Source organism: Trichechus manatus, unplaced genomic scaffold (assembly GCF_000243295.1).
Source record: "Trichechus manatus latirostris isolate Lorelei unplaced genomic scaffold, TriManLat1.0 scaffold00087, whole genome shotgun sequence".
NCBI lineage: Eukaryota > Metazoa > Chordata > Mammalia > Sirenia > Trichechidae > Trichechus > Trichechus manatus.
In genome coordinates, this window is record NW_004444023.1 from 3,750,896 (window position 1) to 3,769,303 (window position 18,408).

General features: G+C 45.9%; 1 protein-coding gene across 1 annotated transcript in view; it reads left to right on the forward strand.

Annotated features, from left to right (window-relative positions):
* Window positions 1-7,243, forward strand: part of NOSIP (nitric oxide synthase interacting protein) — a 15,607-nt gene extending 8,364 nt beyond the window's left edge. The window contains exons 4-9 of the mRNA XM_004381647.1: window positions 1,726-1,807; window positions 5,771-5,933; window positions 6,025-6,143; window positions 6,294-6,481; window positions 6,588-6,696; window positions 7,135-7,243. Of these exons, the coding sequence (XP_004381704.1) occupies window positions 1,726-1,807; window positions 5,771-5,933; window positions 6,025-6,143; window positions 6,294-6,481; window positions 6,588-6,696; window positions 7,135-7,206 (733 nt within the window). The 3' untranslated portion in view covers window positions 7,207-7,243. The remainder of the gene's footprint in view (window positions 1-1,725; window positions 1,808-5,770; window positions 5,934-6,024; window positions 6,144-6,293; window positions 6,482-6,587; window positions 6,697-7,134) is intronic.
* Window positions 7,244-18,408: the final 11,165 nt, after the last annotated feature.

Here is an 18,408-nt window from a genome sequence, read left to right on the forward strand (position 1 = left end):
TTTTTTTCCTTGCTTTTTCTTTGTTGATTTCTACTTTTATGGCTTCATGGTCAGAAAAGATGCTTTGTAATCTTTCAATGCTTTGGATTTTGTTAAGGCTTGCTTTATGGCCTAATATGTGGTCTGTTCTGGAGAATGTTCCATGTGCGTTGGAAAAGAAAGTATACTTGGCTCCTGTTGGGTGGAGTGTTTGGTATATGTCTGTGAGATCAAGCTGGTTGATTGTAGCATTTAGCTCTTCCACGTCTTTGCTGAGCTTCTTCCTGGATGTTCTGTCCTTCACTGAAAGTGGTGTGTTGAAGTCTCCTACTACTATTGTGGAGCTGTGTATCTCTCTTTTTCGTGTTGTTAGAGTTTGTCTTATGTATTTTGGAGTCCTGTCGTTGGGTACGTAAATATTTATTATAGTTATGTCCTCCTGGTTTATTGACTCTTTGTTGTCCTTCCTTATCCTTTGTGGTGGATTTTACTTTAAAGTCTATTTTGTCAGAGATTAATATTGCCACTCCTGCTCTTTTTTTAGTGTTGTTTGCTTGATATGTTTTTTTCTGTCCTTTGAATTTTAGTTTTTTTGTGTCTTTAAGTCTAAGATGTGCCTCTTGCAGGCAGCATATAGACGGATCGTGTTTTTTTATCCAGTCTGCCACTCTCTGTCTCTTTATTGGTGCATTTAGTCCATTTACATTCAGCGTCGTTTTGATGTCTTTTTTTGTGTGTTCACAGTTTCTTTCTTCCACTTAATTTTCTGTGCTGAGTCATTTTTCTTCCTGTATTTTCTTTTCATCTTTTTCATTGTTGTTGATTTTGTGTTTGCTGAGTCTTTATATTTTTCTGGTTTTTTATTTTGACTTGTAGGATTGTTAGTTTCCTTTGTGGTTCCCTTAATATTTACCCCTATTTTTCTAAGTTTATACCAGTCTTTTATTTCTTTATTTCGCCAAGGCTGTAACCTTTACAGAAGCTGAGTGCCACATCTTTATCCCACGGAGCTGTTGGTGGGTTGGAATCGCCAACCTTTCAGTTAACAGCCAAGAGCTTTAACCACTGCACCACCAGGGCTCCTATTATCATGAAAAATTCAGATTAAAACCACCAAAGGTAAAAGATTCGTAGGGTACAGTCTAGGAGAGACCAGACACAAACTTCCAGTTGTCCTCTGCCCATGGAGTTATGCGGACAGAGCTTATTTCTCCCAGCAACGTGTAACAGCACGCATAGAGTATTGCCAACCAGGAAAGCTCACTTGAGCCTGGGTTTTTATTGGGGGTTGGTCATGTAGATGACCTTAGTCTCCAGCCCCTCTGGAGATCAAGCTGATAGCATGTGGCCCAGGGCGCCCAGCATAAATCCCATTGTTAGCATAGACTACCTGGCATGGCTCAAAGCCCCAGGTAGGGTCTAGAGGTTACCTCCCAGGAGCAGAGCAAGGGCCAGACCTTTCTTTGGATTGCACAGGGTTTGGACAACCTGCTGAATTAACCCTTTACTGACTTTCCCTACAAAACGTTGGATCATACTACAAAGCTATATTTGTTAAAACAGTGTGTCCCTAGCACAAGAATTCACCTCCGAGAGCTGAGTTGAATGTTCAGTGAGATGTTACCTGTAAGATGCGCAGCAGGTGCCCAGTGCAAGGAGCTGATGTCTAGCCTGTGACTATTAACCCATGTCTATGTGGCCCGGGCTGGGCCTGTGTTTCCTCACCTCCCACCCTCTTGTCTGCAGCCCGGACGGCTACCTGTATGAGCGTGAGGCCATCCTGGAGTACATCCTTCACCAGAAGAAGGAGATCGCCCGGCAGATGAAGGTGACGGGGAGGAGGTGAAGGGGGCATGGGCGTGGGCTGGTGGTTTTGATTTTGAACTCACAAGCCCAGTAACTCTGGGCCCTCCAATCCATGCTCTTTTTTCCGTTTTGGGCCTTCACTTGTGCTGTTCCTTCTGCCTGGTATACCGTTCCTCCCACTTGTCCTAGGTACATACTCCTCTCCAGAGTTCAGCCCAGGCATGGCCTCCTCTGGCCACCTGCCAATCCAGGGTCCCCAGAGCCAGCCCTCGTCACCCGGCACCTCGTCTGTTAGCACAGGTCACAGTTGTGACTCTACATGTGACCATGTGACATATGCCCATCCCCCTCTACACTGCGGGCCACAGGGCAGGGAGCAAGTCTCTCTCTCGCCTACCTTCATGGCCCAAGGCCTTTGGTAAATGCTTGTTAAATTGATGGATAACACCTCATCTCTCTAGGCCTCGGTTTCCTCATATGTAAAACAGGCCTGTTATTGTTAGCGGCGGTCAAGTTGATTTCTGACTCATAGCAACCCCACGTGACAGAGTAGAACTGCCCCATAGGGTTTTGTAGGCTGCAAATCTACGAAAGCAGATGGCTACATCTTTCTCCTCTGGAGCCGCTGGGTATGTCTGAACTGCCGACGTTTCAGTTAGCAGCCGAGCACTTAACCATTGTGCCACCAGGGCACCTTAAAATGTACCTGACAGGAGCAAGTTATAGGATGCATGGGGAATGCTCGCAGATAAGAAGCCACACGGTGGTTGCTCCATGCCAGGCACTGTCTTCTGTGGGAAACTCATTTCCTACACAAGAGGGACCATGCTCATCACCACGTTCGAATTGCAGTCTGCCCCCTCCCCCTCCTCCCTGGTTCTGGAGCTCAGCAAACACTGAGGGGCTTATTCTTCTTGAGCTTTTTGCCTTGAGCTTGTGGCTCACGTGTGTCCCCCGCACGGCCTGGTGGCTGACAGCATGGGCTCTGGGGCCAGCCCAGCCTTGTGCCCATGTGATGTCACCTCTCAGGTCACCAAATTCTGTCTTAGTTATCTAGTGCTGCTGTAACGGAAATACCACAAATGGGTGGATTTAACAAATAGAGATGTATTTTCTCACAGTGAAGGAGGCCAGAAGTCTGAATTCGGGGCACCGGCTCTAGGGGAAGGCTTTCTGTCTCTGTCGGCTCTGGCGGAAGGTCCTCGTCTCCTTGAGCTTCTGCTCCTGGGCGATCTTCATGTGGCTTGGCATCTCTCTTCCCCCATCTCTGCTTCCTAGCTTGCTTGTTGAATCTCTTTCATATCTCAGAAGAGATGGAGTCAAGGTACACCCTATACTATTCCTGTCTCCTTAACGTAACAAAGACAGCCCATTCCCAAATGGGATTATAACCACAGACATAGAGGTTAGGATTTACAACATGTATTTTTGGGGGACACAATTCAAAAAGCATTGTGAGGATAGAATGAGTTAATCCTGGAAAGTACTGGAACCCCTGCCTGACTTTTTTGTTGTTGTTGAGAATATATATTACAGAACATTCACCAACTCAGCAGTTTCTCCCTGTACAATTCGGTGACATTGATTACACTCTTCAAGTTGTGCAACCATTCTCACCCTCCTTTTCCTAGTTGTTCCTCCCCTATTAACATATCCCCTAAGCTTCCTATCTATTCTTTCAAGTTGCTGTTGTCTGTTTGATCCTATGTCAAACCAAACCATTGCCATCAAGTAGATTCAAACTCATAGCGATCTTATAGGACAGAGTAGAACTGCCCCATAGGGTTTCCAAGTAGTAGCTGGTGGATTCAAACTGCCAACCTTTTTGATTAGCAGCCAAGCTCTTAACCACTGCACCACTAGGGCTCCATATAGATAGTTCTTTAAAAAGTACATTGTTCAAGACAGACATTCTTTAGTAGTTAAGCTTAACTGTTGTTTGGTTTAAAAAAGACTTCAGAAGATATTTTTGGTTTAAGGTTTAATGATTCTCTCAGGGCAGTAATTGTGGGGGTTCTTATAGCCTCCATGACTCTAGAAAGTCTGAATTCTATTAGAAATAGAAATTCTGTTCTGTATTCCCCCACATCTTTTGATCAACATTTTTCTATAGAATTTTTGATCAAAATGTTCAATAATGGAAGCTGGGCACCATCCAGTTCTTCTGGTCTCATGGCAAAGGAGGCAGTTGTTCATGGAGGCAGTTAACCACACATTGCAGGGAAAGTACTCTTGATAGCACCCCTACCTCTGGCTTCCCTCCAGGCTACCTCAGGCCCTTTGCTGGCCACCTCACTTCCTCTTCCCTGGGGCGGGTGGGAGGGTAAGGGGGAGGCCCCAATAAATGAGCATTAAGAGGGTCTCCCACCTTGTGGCCTTAGGCCAGAGGCTCTCTGACTCTAAGACACAGCTCTTTCCCCTGAAAAATGGGAATGGGGTTCTCAGAGGCTTCCGAGCAGTGCTTTCCTAGAGCAGCTGGCACACAGCAGGCACCTGATCGACCTCAAGTCATACTGAGTCCAGGTCACCCCGGGCCACCTCTGGACTGTCCCTTGGTGTTCCCAGCCCCTCGAGCTCAGCGAACAAACAGTAATTACCATCTTCTCTTACGTTGTGTGACCTTGAGTAAGTGGCTGCCCCTTTCTGATCCTCTGATGGGTCTGGGGGGGATGTGAACAGAGGTGCTCCCTGAGCCCAGGGCATGCTAGGCACTTCTAAGGGTGCTCCCTCATCATTGGGACCACGTTGGGGCCCTCCCAAGCACGTCATCATCAGTGTTACATTCTCTCTCAGCTGGGTGGCCTGGGGCAATCCCAAGAGCTGCTGGTACTGCCTTGGCATCTGCTGTCTGCCAGGCAGGGCTGAGCATGGGCTGTGCGTTATCAAATCTCACCCTCACACTTGGCCTGTCCTCCCTCAGCATTAAACCAGTTGCCATCGAGTTGACTCCGACTCATGGCAACCTCATGTTTGTCAGAGTAAAACTATGCTCCGTAGGGTTGTCAGTGGCTGAGTTTTCAGAAGTAGATTGTCAGGCCTTTCTTCCAAGGCACCTCTGGATGGATTTGAACCTCCAACGTTTCATTTGGCAGCCGAGCACGTTAAACATTTGTACCACTCAGGGACCTGTCAACATTAACATCTCATTATTCCACTGAAACTTGAGCCCCACCAGGGCAGGGACAGGGTCTGCCACCCCGTGCCAGAACAGGGTCTGGTAGGTGACACTGTCTAATAAATACAGTCAATATGGCTTATAGGTCACATTTATTGAGCACTTAGTATGTGCCAGGCAAGTATCTGAGTGCTTTTAAAAAATCATCTTTTGTAACCTTTCTCATGAACCTCTGAGGAAGGTGCCATTGTTAGCCCGTTTTACAGATGAAGAAACTGAGGCCAGGGGAGGTCATGGTGCTCATTGGAGGCCACAAAACAAACCAGTGTCAGAAGTGGGGTTTGAGTCTTAACGTTCTGGCTCCAGCCAAGCTGGCGACCACTCTGCTTCCAAGGAATAAATAACCCACCAAGTCCCAAGGCAGCTAAACTGGAAATTACCTAAGTGTCCTGTAGTATGAGAAGACAAAAGTAACGAGTAATGGTGGTGGATCCCCACCATAGAAAAATGTTTAAAAAAAAATTGCCATCAAGTCTACTGACTCATGGTGACCCCGTATGTGTCAGAGTAGAACTGCGCTCCATAGGGTTTTCAATGGCTTATTTTTCAGAAGCAGATAGCCAGGTATGTCTTAGGAACCTCTGGGTGGACTTGAACCTCCAACCTTTCAGTTAAGCAGTTACATGTTTACCCGGTGTATTGCATCTGCTGTCTGGTAAAGATTCACACCCAGGCAACCACCAAGCTTTACCAAACAGGGCTCTGCCAGGAGTATCCTTTGTGCAGGCCTCAGTTTACCCCCTGTGAAATGGGAGAACCCCCCTCTACACCAGCATGGCCTAGCCTCACCCCTCCCGCCCTGCCCCGCAGGCCTATGAGAAGCAGCGGGGCGCCAGGCGAGAGGAGCAGAAAGAGCTGCAGCGGGCAGCAGCGCAGGACCAGGTGCGCGGCTTCCTGGAGAAGGAGGCGGCCATCGTTAGCCGACCCCTCAACCCCTTCACTCCCAAGGCCGCTTCCTCTGGGAATGGCCCAGGTGAGCAGAGAGCGGAAGTGCGGTGGGAGGCTGAACGGGGTCTGGTGCCTTCCTTGTGCGGCCTCCGAGCCCCTCTCCACCGCCCCGGTAGATGATGCCCAGCCTGGACCCAGCGCGGGCCCGGCAAGCAAGGACAAGGACAAGGCACTGCCCAGCTTCTGGATCCCGTCGCTGACGCCCGAGGCTAAGGCCACCAAGCTGGAGAAGCCGGTGAGCCCCCCCAGCGGTCCGCGCCCACCTTGCAGGGGAGGGCATGACAGCTCGGAGTGGCCGCGGTCCCCCAGAGTCCCGAGGGCCCCCTCCTCTGGCACCGGCTCTGCACGCTGACCCTGCCTCTCCTGCCGCTTACCCTCCCCGCAGTCCCGCACCGTGACCTGCCCCATGTCTGGGAAGCCGCTGCGCATGTCGGACCTGACGCCGGTCCGCTTCACGCCGCTCGACAGCTCGGTGGACCGTGTGGGGCTCATCACGCGCAGCGAGCGCTACGTGTGCGCAGTGACCCGCGACAGCTTAAGCAACGCCACGCCCTGCGCCGTGCTGCGGCCCTCGTGAGTCCCCTGGGGAGGGGGACGATGAGCGGCACCACAGGGCGGGTGGGGGGGTGGCTCTCCAGGACTAGCCTCTGACCAGCAGCAGCCCTACCTTGTACCCCAGTGGGGCCGTGGTCACCGTTGAGTGCGTGGAGAAGTTGATTCGGAAGGACATGGTGGATCCGGTGAACGGGGAGAAGCTCACGGACCACGACATCATCGTGCTGCAGCGGGTGAGTGGGTGCCCCCATCCTTCACTTCTCCCACCCACCCTACCACTGCTCTGCCCCTCCCTATCCCGCTCTCACTCCTTTCCCTCTCCGGGGCCCCGCCCTCCTGCCCGCCCCCTCCTTGACCCCACCTCCCTCTCCGCCCCGCCCCTCCTGGGACCACCTCTTCAACCCTTCCTGAGGCTTCACCCACCTGCCCTCCCTCCCCGGGACGCCACCCCCACTGCCCCTCTCTGAGGCCTTGCGCTTCCCCTTTATGGGGCAGCCCCCACCGTTGCCCCATCCTCCCCGAGGACCCGCTTCTCTCTGGGCCCCGCCCCTTTGCTCCAGGCCCCTGTTGGCTCGTTGCCCCGCCCCCTTCGCCTTGCCTGGTTTAGGACCCCCTCCCCACCACTTGGGGCCTTGGTCCCGCCTCCACCAGTCTTCTCCCCTCCTCCGCAGGGCGGCACGGGCTTCGCGGGATCTGGAGTGAAACTGCAGGCCGAGAAGTCGCGGCCGGTGATGCAGGCCTGAGATGCTGGGCGGTGGGAGAACGAATAAAGGCGCTTGGACTCGACCGACGTGTGGCGCCTTCTTTGGCAGCGGGCTCTCGGGGTCTCAGCAGGCAAGCGAGCTTTGCACGCCAGCTGCGTGCAAGATGGAGTCACTTGTTGGAAAGGGTAGGCAAAAACTATTAATGTGGTGTCACATGAAGAGCAAAACCTGAATTGAACGCAAAGCACCGCGTTAACATTGGTCGAGTGGGCCAGAGTCGAAGTCTCAGCCGGGACCGCATGGGGGCGCCACTGTAATAGCTTAAACAGAAATCCTCTCGCAGTGTCGGGGTTCCCCCAGAGTTATGCCAGCCTTAAATCATGTGCGTGTCCAGCGCGATACTCTGATACTCCGGGAGTAAAATGTGATGAGATACACACAGGAAATAGGCGGTCAGCACCCCTCCCACACGCAGGACTGCTAGAGAGTGAAAGGGAGGAGGAAACCACAAGTGCAAAAGCCTGGGCGCCTGAAGTGCTTGGCAGGTTTGAGCAGCAGAGCAAGCGAGAAAGGTCAGAAGGGAGACCCCTTGGAGCTCGGACTTTATTCGGAGTACAAAGGGCAGTCCTTGAAAAGTTTTGTTTCAATAGTTTTATTACATAAGCAATATGTGGGCAGTGTGGAAAACTAGAACACACAGTCAAGCACAGATTTAAAAAATAAAGTCCTGACGTTTCTACTTTCAGGAGATCACCCGCTGAGTCCCAGGTCTGTACTTCCTGTCTTTCTTTGCATGCCCACATGAGAGTTATTTTTTTCAACCAAAGTGAGACCCCAGCGCACATACTGTTCCGGGCAGTGAACAGACTCCATCTTTCCATTTCAGTCAATGGCCATCTCATCGAATGCCCACACGCACCAGGAGTGGAGTGAACTTGACCGCAGATTTGGTCAAGCTCATGTCCATTGAAGGATGGGGCACAGACTCTGGCTTCAGTGAAAGGTTTTAGGCAGAAGACTAGGTGGTATCATCCTTGCACCCCAGAAAGCCCCCCACAAGACCCAGTGTTTGTACCCTAAAACCTTCTAGAACCTTTTTTGTCCCCCAGAGCCCTCACACCCCACTCCTAGGCCCCAGCACCTGGAAACTGTCCCCGTTCCTGGGCCTGTCAGTCTAAGGTCCTGTTGAATCACCACCACAGCCTGGGGAGAGGGGTGCTGGGACCCATTTCACAGAACAGGCCACAGAGGCTGAGAAGGCACAACATGCCCAAAGTCACACTGCTCAAGGTGTGACAGACGACAAGTTCATCCAGAGGCCAGATGCCTTCAGAGACCCTCTAGACCCAGTCCTGCCCTCCCCACCCTGTGTACTCTCCTTCCTGAGATATCCTCTTCACTATCAGCCCACAGACTTACGCACCCCAGCAAGCCCCATCCATCCCTTTAAACCAAGAGTGCCTCAAATCGTTCCCTCCTCCTGGAAACACCCTAATCCACATCTTTCTGAAGACCCCTCAGCAACCACCCGTATCACTCCAGTTTTCCCTCTCAGTGCCCCCAAGAGCCGCAATTCTGTTCAGTTCATCAGTGGCACAAACCACCCCTACCCCAAGTAAGAATTTCCAATTGGCACTTTTGATTTCCACAAAGAACCTAAATCCCATGCCTCCATTCACTGACCACTTGAAATGTCCTTCCTGTGGTGGGGGAGGAGAAGGAAGAGGGGCCAAGGTTGTTGCTGAAAGTCATCAGAGAAACAGAGGTTTGTTTGTGTCTGCCATTTAAGGTTGCAAAGGTAACCTGGAGAGGAAGCAAAAGTCACACTGTGGCTTGAGCTGTGTCAGGAGAAGGAAGAAACAGGAAGTGAGCCAAATCTTGTCTTTCCGAGCAGAGGTTCCCAAAACACTGGTCTAAAGTTTACAGCCCAGAAGCAGGTGCCGTGGGCTTATCTGGGGCAGAGTGTGCCTGCTGGTGGCTCCGCCTGCAAGAGGCCCACAAACAGTCCTTTGAAAAAATGGGAATCATTTGTTAAGATTTTAAAATGGAGAGATTTATTCTGGAAAATCAAAACAATAGGGATGGAGAGCAAATCTGTCTTTGCCAGGATTGAGGGAGGGATTGACAACAAAGGGGCGGTAGCAAGAGAGAATTTGGAGGAGGGTTGAGAAGTTACTGCTCTGTATCCTGATTATAGTAGGTTAAAAGATTGCAGTTGTCAAAATTCCTAGAACTGTATACCAAAAAGAGAGAACTTCACTGTTTGGGAATTAAAAATAAATTTTTACAACACAAAAAGCAAGGATCACAAAGACTCAAAAGAAGAAACTAGTCTACAGGACAGATAGTCTACATGAACCCTGAGACGTCATCTACGCTGAGACCAGAAGCACTAGATGGTGCCCAGCTACCACTACTGACCGTTCTAATCAGGACCACAATAGATGGACCCTGATAGAATAGGAGAAAAATGTAGACCAGAACCTCAAATTCCTAAGAAAAAACCAAACCAGACCTACTGGACTGGTTGAGACTGGAGGACTCCCTGAGATTATTGCTCTGAAATACTCTAAACCTTGAACCAAAAGTAACCCCTGAGGTCACCTTGTAGCTAAATAGCAAATCGGCTCAAAAAATAATATCACCCATTAGTACTGGGCTCTTTTATAAAAATCACCTATATGAAACCAAGGACCTTTGGCGGCACAGTAGTTAAATGTTCAGCTGCTAACCAAAAGATCAGCAGTTTGAATCCACCAGCCACTCCTTGGAAACCCTATGAGGCAGGTCTACTCTGTCCCATAGGGTCGCTACAAGTCGGAATCAACTCAACGGCAATAGGTTTGGTTTGGTTTATATGAAACCAAACAGTCAACAATTACTTTAAAACAAAGATGAGAGTGTGAGGGGGGTAGGGAAACCAGATTAAGGGAAATGGAACAACCAGAATGGAAATAATGAGAATGTTCATGCACTGTGAAAAATATAACCAATGTCACTGAACAACCTGTGTAGAAATTGTTGAATGGGAACCTAAACTGCTGTGTAAACCTACCAAAAACACAATAAAATATTATTTAAAAAAAGAAAAAAAGCAGGAGTAAGGGGAGATTTCATGTGAAAAAGCAGATTTCTATTTCTCTTTTAAAAATCAGCCCAGCAATTCTGCTCCTAGGTATATACCCAAGAGAAAGGAAAACGTATGTCCACACAAACACTTGTACATGAATGATCACAGCAGCAGTCAGAATCAACTCGACGGCGCCCAGCAACACTAAAGCAAAAGGGGCAGTGATGGTTCAGTGGTAGAATTCATCCCTTCCATGAGGGAGACCTGGGTTCGATTCCTGCCAGTCACCCTCTGTCTCTCAGTGGAGGCTTGTGCGTCGCTGTGATGCCGAACAGCTTTCAGTGGAGCTTCCAGACTGAGACAGACTAGGAAGAAAGGCCTGATCATCTTCTGAAAATCAGCCAGAACTGATCACGGAGATGCAATATTTCAAAATAAATAAAATGTGCAAAACATTAAAACAAGCACAATTCTGGGAGAAAGACACTAAGGGTGACAGGCTGCTGGGCAGCTTTCTCTCATAAGTGGTTCTGTACAAGTTGTGTGTGTATTGCCTTCATAAAAACACCAAAAAATGTTTTTAAACATCCAGCTCCCAGAGATTTACAGTTCTACCCAAAACCTGTTGCCATTGATTTGATTCCAACTCATAGTGATCAACTGGACAGAGTAGAACTGCCCCATAGGGTTTGCAAGGCTGCAATCTTTACGGAAACAGACTAACACATCTTTCTCCTGTGGAGCCACTGGTGGGTTCCAGCTTCCCACCTTTCAGTTAGCAGCCTAGGGCTTAACCACTGGACCACCAGGGCTCCCTCCAGCCACTAGGAGGCAGTATATTACCATAAGTCAAAACTTGAAGACACTTGGATTCAAATTCCCTACCATACATAACAACTCTAAACTCTGGGTAAAATATAAAACAATTACCTGAAGCTACTGAAAAGGACCAAAGTCAGGCTGAAACTGGACGAAAATGACACTTGCAAGAAAGAAAAGGCATTGGATGAGTTTTTCTTTTTTAACAGCTTTTCCCTGTGGGCAGATTCTAATCTACGCCATAAAGGGCAGCTAAAACACCCGGGGAAAAGCCGCAGTCTTCCTAGCTTGAAGAAGCAGAACACAGGATTCTTGGCAAACACAGCAGCAGGAAAGTGAGGAGGTAAATCGTGGAAAAGAGAGAGCCAGAGAGAGGGTACCCCAAATATTTTGTAAACCAAAAAAACCATTGCCGTCAGTGACCCTATAGGACAGAGTAGAACTGCCCCATAGGGTTTCCAAGGCTGTAAATCTTTATGGAAGCCGACTGCCACATCTTTCTCCTGTGGAGCGGCTGGTGGGTTCCAACTGCTAATCTGTCAGTTAGCAGTCAAGTGCTTTAACCACTACACCATGAGGGCTCTCTAAATATTTTGTATTAAATTTGTAGGTTAAATGTACCTATACAGCTGCAAGGTTTCTTCATTTCCCATACAGCGGTCAAGAAAGATGACCTTAAACCATGCTTGCATGGGGCAAACTCCAAGAAGCCCAGCCAAGTCTAAAAGAATTAAACTAAAATTTGAGTTACAAATTCCGCAGGAGAGACAGAGTCTACAGAGGTTACAGTTTGAGTTCAGCCAAGTTATTGAGCTACTTAGAAAGAAAAAAAAAAATCAGTAATCTAGAGGAATATAACAGACTCCAGAACTTCTACAGTGTATCTAAGATACAACCTAAAATTACTCAATAAAGAAAATCTCACTGCCATTGAGTCAATTCCAACTCATAGCAACCGTACAGGACAGAGTAGAACTGCCCTATAGGGTTTCCAGAGCTATGAATCTTTACAGAAGTAGACTGCCACATCTCTCTCCCGCCTCAATATAGAAACAACAAGGAAAATAAGATCCATTCTCAAGAGAAAAGAAAATCAACTCAGATCAACACTGACATGGCCCATACGTTGGAATAAGAAAATGAGGTTTTTTATTTTTATTTTTATTGCACTTTAGATGAAGGTTTACAGAGCAACCTAGTTTCTCATTAAACAACTAACACACATAGTTTTGTGACATTGGTTGGCAACACCATGACTTGTCAACACTCTCCCTTTCTTGACCTTGGATTCCTGATTACCAGCTTTCCTGTCCCCTCCTGCCTTCTCATCTTTGACCCTAGGCTGGTGTGCCCATTTAGTCTCATTTTGTTGTATGGGCCTTCTAATCTTTGGCTATAAGGGTGTCCGGGAGCTATGTTCTCGGGGTTTCCCCAGTCTCTGTCAGACCAGTAAGTCTGGTCTTTTTTTTTTTTTTTTTTTTGGGAGTTAGAATTTTGTTCTATATTTTTGTCCAGCTCTGCCCAGGACCTCCTATTGTGATCCCTGTCAGAGCAGTCCGTGGTGATCGCTGGGCACCATCTAGTTGTGCTGGACTCAGTCTGGTGGAGGCTGTGGTAGTTGTGGTTCGTTAGTCCTCTGGACTAATCTTTCCCTTGTGTCTTTGGTTTTCTTCATTCTCTCTTGCTCCAGACGGGTGAGATCAGTGGAGTATCTTTGATGGCCACTCACAAGCTTTTAAGACCCCAGACACTACTCACCAAAGTAGAAGGTAGAACATTTCCTTTATAAATTATGTTATGCCAGTTGAGCTAGATATTCCCGAGACTATGGTCACCACAACTCTCAGCCCAATAATTCAGTCCCTCAGGGAGTCTGGATGTATCTATGAGCTTCCATAGCCTTGCCTTATACAAGTTGTGCTGGCTTCCCCAGTACTGTGTACTGTCTTACACTTCACCGAAGTTACTACTTATCTGTTGTCTATTTAGTGTTTTTCTCTCCCACCCCTTCCCTCCCTCGTGACCATCAAAGATTGTTTCTTTTTCTGTGTAATCCTTTTCATGTTTTATAATAGTGGTCTCATACAGTATTTGTCCTTTTGTGATTGACTTATTTAGCTCAGCCTAATACGCCCCAGATTCATCCATGTTGTAAGATGCTTCGCAGATTCATCATTGTTCTTTATCTTTGCGTAGTATTCCATTGTGTGTAGGTACCATAGTTTGTTTATCCATTCATCTGTTGATGGGCATCTAGGTTGTTTCCATGTTTTTGCTACTGTGAACAGTGCTGCAATGAACATGGACGTGCATATGTCTATTTGTGTGACGGCTCTTATTTCTCTAGGATATATTCCTAGGAGTGGGATTGCTGGATCATATGGTATTTCTATTTCTAGGTATTTAAGGAAATGCCATATCGTTTTCCAAAATGGTTGTGCCATTTTGCATTACCACCAGCAGTGCATAAGAGTTCCAATCTCCCTGCAGCCTCTCCGACCTTTGTTATTTTCTTTTCTTTTTTTTTTTCTTTTGATTCCTGCCAGTAACGTTGGGGGTGAGATGGTACCTCATTGTGGTTTTGATTTGCATTTCTCTAATGGCTAATGATCGAGAGCATTTCCTCACGTATCTGTTAACCACTTGAATGTCTTCTTTGGTGAAGTGTCTGTTCACATCCTTTGCCTATTTTTTAATTGGATTACTTGTCTTTTTGTTGTAGAGGTGTCGGATTTTCCTGTAAACTTTAGAGCTTAGATCTTTGTCAGATTTGTAAAAGGCAAATTTTTTTTTCCCAGTCTGTAGGTTCTCTTTTTACTCTTTTGGTGAAGTCTTTTGATGAGCATAAGTGTCTAATTTTTAGAAGAGTCCAGTTACCTAGCATATCTTCTGGTGTTTGTGTATAGTTAGTTATGGTTTGTATCCTGTTAATGCTGTGTATTAGGGCCTCTAGTGTTGACCCTAATTTTTCTTCTGTGATGTTTATAGTTTTTGTTTTTGTATTTAGGTCTTTGATCCATTTTTAATTAGTTTTTGCATATGGTAGAAAATGAGGTTTTAAAAATAGCTATTATACCTATCAAAGGAGCCCTGGTGGTGTAGTGGTTAAACACTTGGCTACTAACCAGAAAGAAGACGGTCATCACTCTCCCCTCCTCCACCGCGTGTTTCCTAGTTGCCTTTTTCCGGTTTTCCTCTCCCTTCCTGTCTTCTTGTCTTTGCTTTTGGGCGGGTGTTGCCCATTTGATCTCGTGTACATGACTGAACTAAGAAGCACGTTCCTCACGTGTGTTATTGTTTGTTTTATAGATCTGTCTAATCTTTGGCTAAAATGTGAACTTTGGGAGTGGCTGCAGTTCTTAGTTAAAGGGTATCCAGGTGGCATAGTCTCAGGGTTCCTCTAGTCTCTGTCAGACCAGTTAAGTCTGGTCTTCTTTTGTGTGTGTGAATTTGAATTTTGGTCTACATTTTTCTCCCATTCTGTCCAGGACCCTCTATTGTGATCCCTGTCAGAATGGTCGGTGGTGGTATCTGGGCACCATCTAGTTGTTTTTGTCTCAAGATGGTGGAGGCTGTGGTACTTGTGGTCCATTAGTCCTTTGGATTAATATTTCCCTTGTGTCTTTGGTTTTCATCATTCTCCTTTGCTCCAGGACAGGATGGGATCAGTAGATGTATCTTAGATGGCAACTCCCAAGCTTTTAAGACCCCAGATGCTACTCACCAAAGTCAGATGTAGAATATTTTCTTTATGAATTCTGTTAGGCCAATTAACCTAGATGTCCCCCCAAGACTATAGTCCCCAGCCCTCAGCCCAGTAACTCAGTCCCTCAGGGTGTTTGGATGCGTCTATGAAGCTTCTGTGACTTTGCCTTGGTCAAATTATGCTGACTTCCCCTATAGTGTTGTACTGTCTTTCCCTTCACAAATTTACTGCTTATCTACTATCTAGTTAGTGGTTTTCCCTTCCCACCGGCCTTCTTCATAACCATCAAAGATTTTATTTTCTGTGTGTAAATCTTTTCTTGAGTTTTTATAATAGTGGTCTTATACAGTATTTGTCCTTTTGTGATTGACTTATTTAGCTGAGCCTAATACCCCCCAGATTCATCCATGTTGTAAGATGCTTCGCAGATTCATCATTGTTCTTTATCTTTGCATAGTATTCCATTGTGTGTATGTACCATAGTTTGCTTATCCATTCTTCTGTTGATGGGCACTTAGATTGTTTCTGTCTTTTTGCTATTGTGACTAATGCTGCAGTGAACATGGGTGTGCATACGTCTATTTGTGTGATGGCTCTTATTTCTCTAGGACAGAAAAAAATTTTTTTAAGTCCTTAGGGACTTGTGGGACAATATTGTATTGGAGTGATCAGAGTCCAGAAGGCAAAAAGGAAGAATGAGGAATAAAAAAAATTAGAAGAAATAATGGTGGAAATTTCAGAAATTTGGTGAAAAACATCAACCTACAAAATCACAGAAGCTCAGAGAACACCAAGTAGGATTAATACATCTAGTACTTTGTAATCCGACTGTTGTAAACTAAGATAAAGGAAAAGTCTTAAGGGCAACCAGAGGAAAACAACCCATTTTTTACAAGGGATTTGAATGATTATTGAATTCTCATCAGAAACTGTGGAGGAAAGAAGAGAGAGTAATAACGTGTTTACAGTGCTGGAAAAAAAAATCAAACCACACACCAATGTTCATTAAAACATTGTTCACAATAGCAAAAAGATGGAAACAACTTAATTGCCCACCAAGAGATGAACCGATAAACAAAATGTGGTACATAAAAACAATGGAATACTATGAAGCTATAAGGAATAATGATGAGTTCTCTAAACATCTTATAACGTGGATGAATCTGGAGGACATTATGCTGGGTGAAATCAATCAATCACAAAAAGACAAATATTGTATGATCACACTTTTATAAGCAGATAAGAATAGATATATATATACAGAGACCAGCACTCACTGGCGGTTACCAGGGGGTGGGAGGGAACATGAGGAAGCACTCTCAAGATAGTAGACCCTTGTTATTTTTGCTGATGGGAAAGGTAGCATCGAATGTGGGTGAAGTACAGCTTGAACCAAGGTAAATGATGTCACTAAGAAGTGCTTATGTAGAAATTGTTAAATGGGAAACTAATTTGCTATGTAAACTTTCACTTTAAACACAATAAATACTATTTAAAAAACAACAAAAAGACCAGAATTCTATATCCAATGAAAATATCCTTTGGGAATGAAGGAAAAAGGAAGACATTTTCAAAAAAAGAAAACTAAGTGCGTTAGTTGACAGCGAGAAATGCTAAGGAAGTTAGTTTTTCAGGCTAAAGGGAAATGAAACCAGCTGAAATTTCAGATCTTCGGGAAGAAACTAGACACACAGGAAGTAGTGAATATGTGTGTAAGAGATTTTTTTTTGTCTACCTCTTAACTAAAAAAAAAAACACATTTGACTGTTTAAAGTGAAAATTTTAACATCTCTATACATTATAAACCCCACAAAACACATGACAACTATAGCATAAAGAAATCGGGGGAGGGGTATTTTTTGTAGTGAACTCATACAGCTGCAAGATTTCCACATTTTACTTGAAGTGGAAAATTATTACCTCTCAAAAGATTGTAAAAAGTGTATGTGGTATCTTATAATTCTTAGACCAAATCAAAAACCAAACCCACTGCCACTGAGTCGATTCGGACTCATAGCGACCCTATAGGACAGAGTAGAACTGCCCCATAGGGTTTCCAAGGCTGTAATATTTACAGAAGCAAACTGCCATATCTTTCTTCCTCAGAGCGGCTGGTGGGTTCGAACAGCCGACCGTTAGGTTTGCAGCTGAGCCTTTAACCACTGGGCTGCCAAGGCTCCTTATAATTCTTAGAGCAACCGCTCAATAAATGATGCAAACGGGTATAGTTAAAAGGCTAAAATATAAATAAACATGGAATTAAAAAAATATGCAATTAACAACCCCCCCAAAAAAAAAGCAGGAAGGGGAGAACAAGACCAACAATCAGAGGGAACAAACCGGAATATTAGTAATATATAACACATGAAGAACGTGAACAATCATTCAAAAGACAGAAAGAAGGAAAGGACCAAACTGGATGTGAGAACAGACTCTGAAATTTGCTCTTTAGTGCAGAGTAGAAAGTAAGGTTGTTCTTATGTGTGGTCGAGTTGATTCCAACTCATAGAGACCCCATGTGACAGAGCCAAACTGCCCCATATGGCTTCCTAAACTGTAATCTTTATGGGAGCTGATCTCTAGGTCTTTCAACCATGGAGCTGCTGGGTGGGTTTGAACTGTCAGCCTTTCCGCTAGCAGCTGAGATCTTAACCGCTGTGCCACCAGGCTTCCTTAGAAAGTAAGATGTTGTAGTTGTGTGCTGTTGAGTCGATTCCGACTCATGGAGATACATGTGACAGAGTAGAACTGCCCCGTAGGGTTTCCTAGGTTAATCTTTATGGAAGCAGATCACCAGGTCTTTCCCCCACGGAGCTGCAGGTTGAGTTCAAACCGTTGACCGTTCGGTTAGCAGCCGAGTGCTTAACCACTGCGTCACCAGGGCTCCTTAGAAAGTAAGGTAGTGCTTAAAAAATACAATGATGGGGCTACGTCCCTTTGACACTGGAGGCAACTAAAAGGGCTCTCAAAGCTGGAATAATATGAGCAACAAAATTGAATAGTATTGGTTTATAACCCAGAGTATAAAATAAATATCCATGAGCCTATACTGATGATAAATAATTGAATAAATAAAAAAAGATTGAGAATAGATAAATCTCCTATGCAGAAGAATTCCAAATAATTTATGGAGATACTCTAGCCTCAAGGATACTCCTCACTCCTAAACATGAGCTGTGCATGGTGACTTCCTTCCAAAGAGTCCAGTATGGACGGGGGAGGAAAAGAGTCATTTGACGGTGGAGAAACCTGACAAACACTACCTCTTTCAGGTAATCAAGGTCAACATCAACAGTGATGGGTCACGTTGATAATATGCACCCTTGATAGGATCCGATGGGAATGGCACTTGCCCACTGTGGTCTTCTGCTCCAAGTCCATAACCCGAGTCTAATCATGATGAAAACACCAGACAAATCTCAGTTGAGAGACATTCTACAAAATATCTGACCAGTACTCCTCAAAGCTGTCAAGGTCAACAAAAACAAGGAAAGTCTGAGAAACTATTACAGCCAAGAGAAGCCTAATCTTGGTCTCTGTCCCCCTCTCTCTGGGTCTCCGTCCTCCTCTCTCTCTGTGTCCCTGTCCCCCTCTCTCTTTGGGCCTCTCTCTCTGTCTCTGGGTCTCTGTCTCTGTCTCTGGGTCT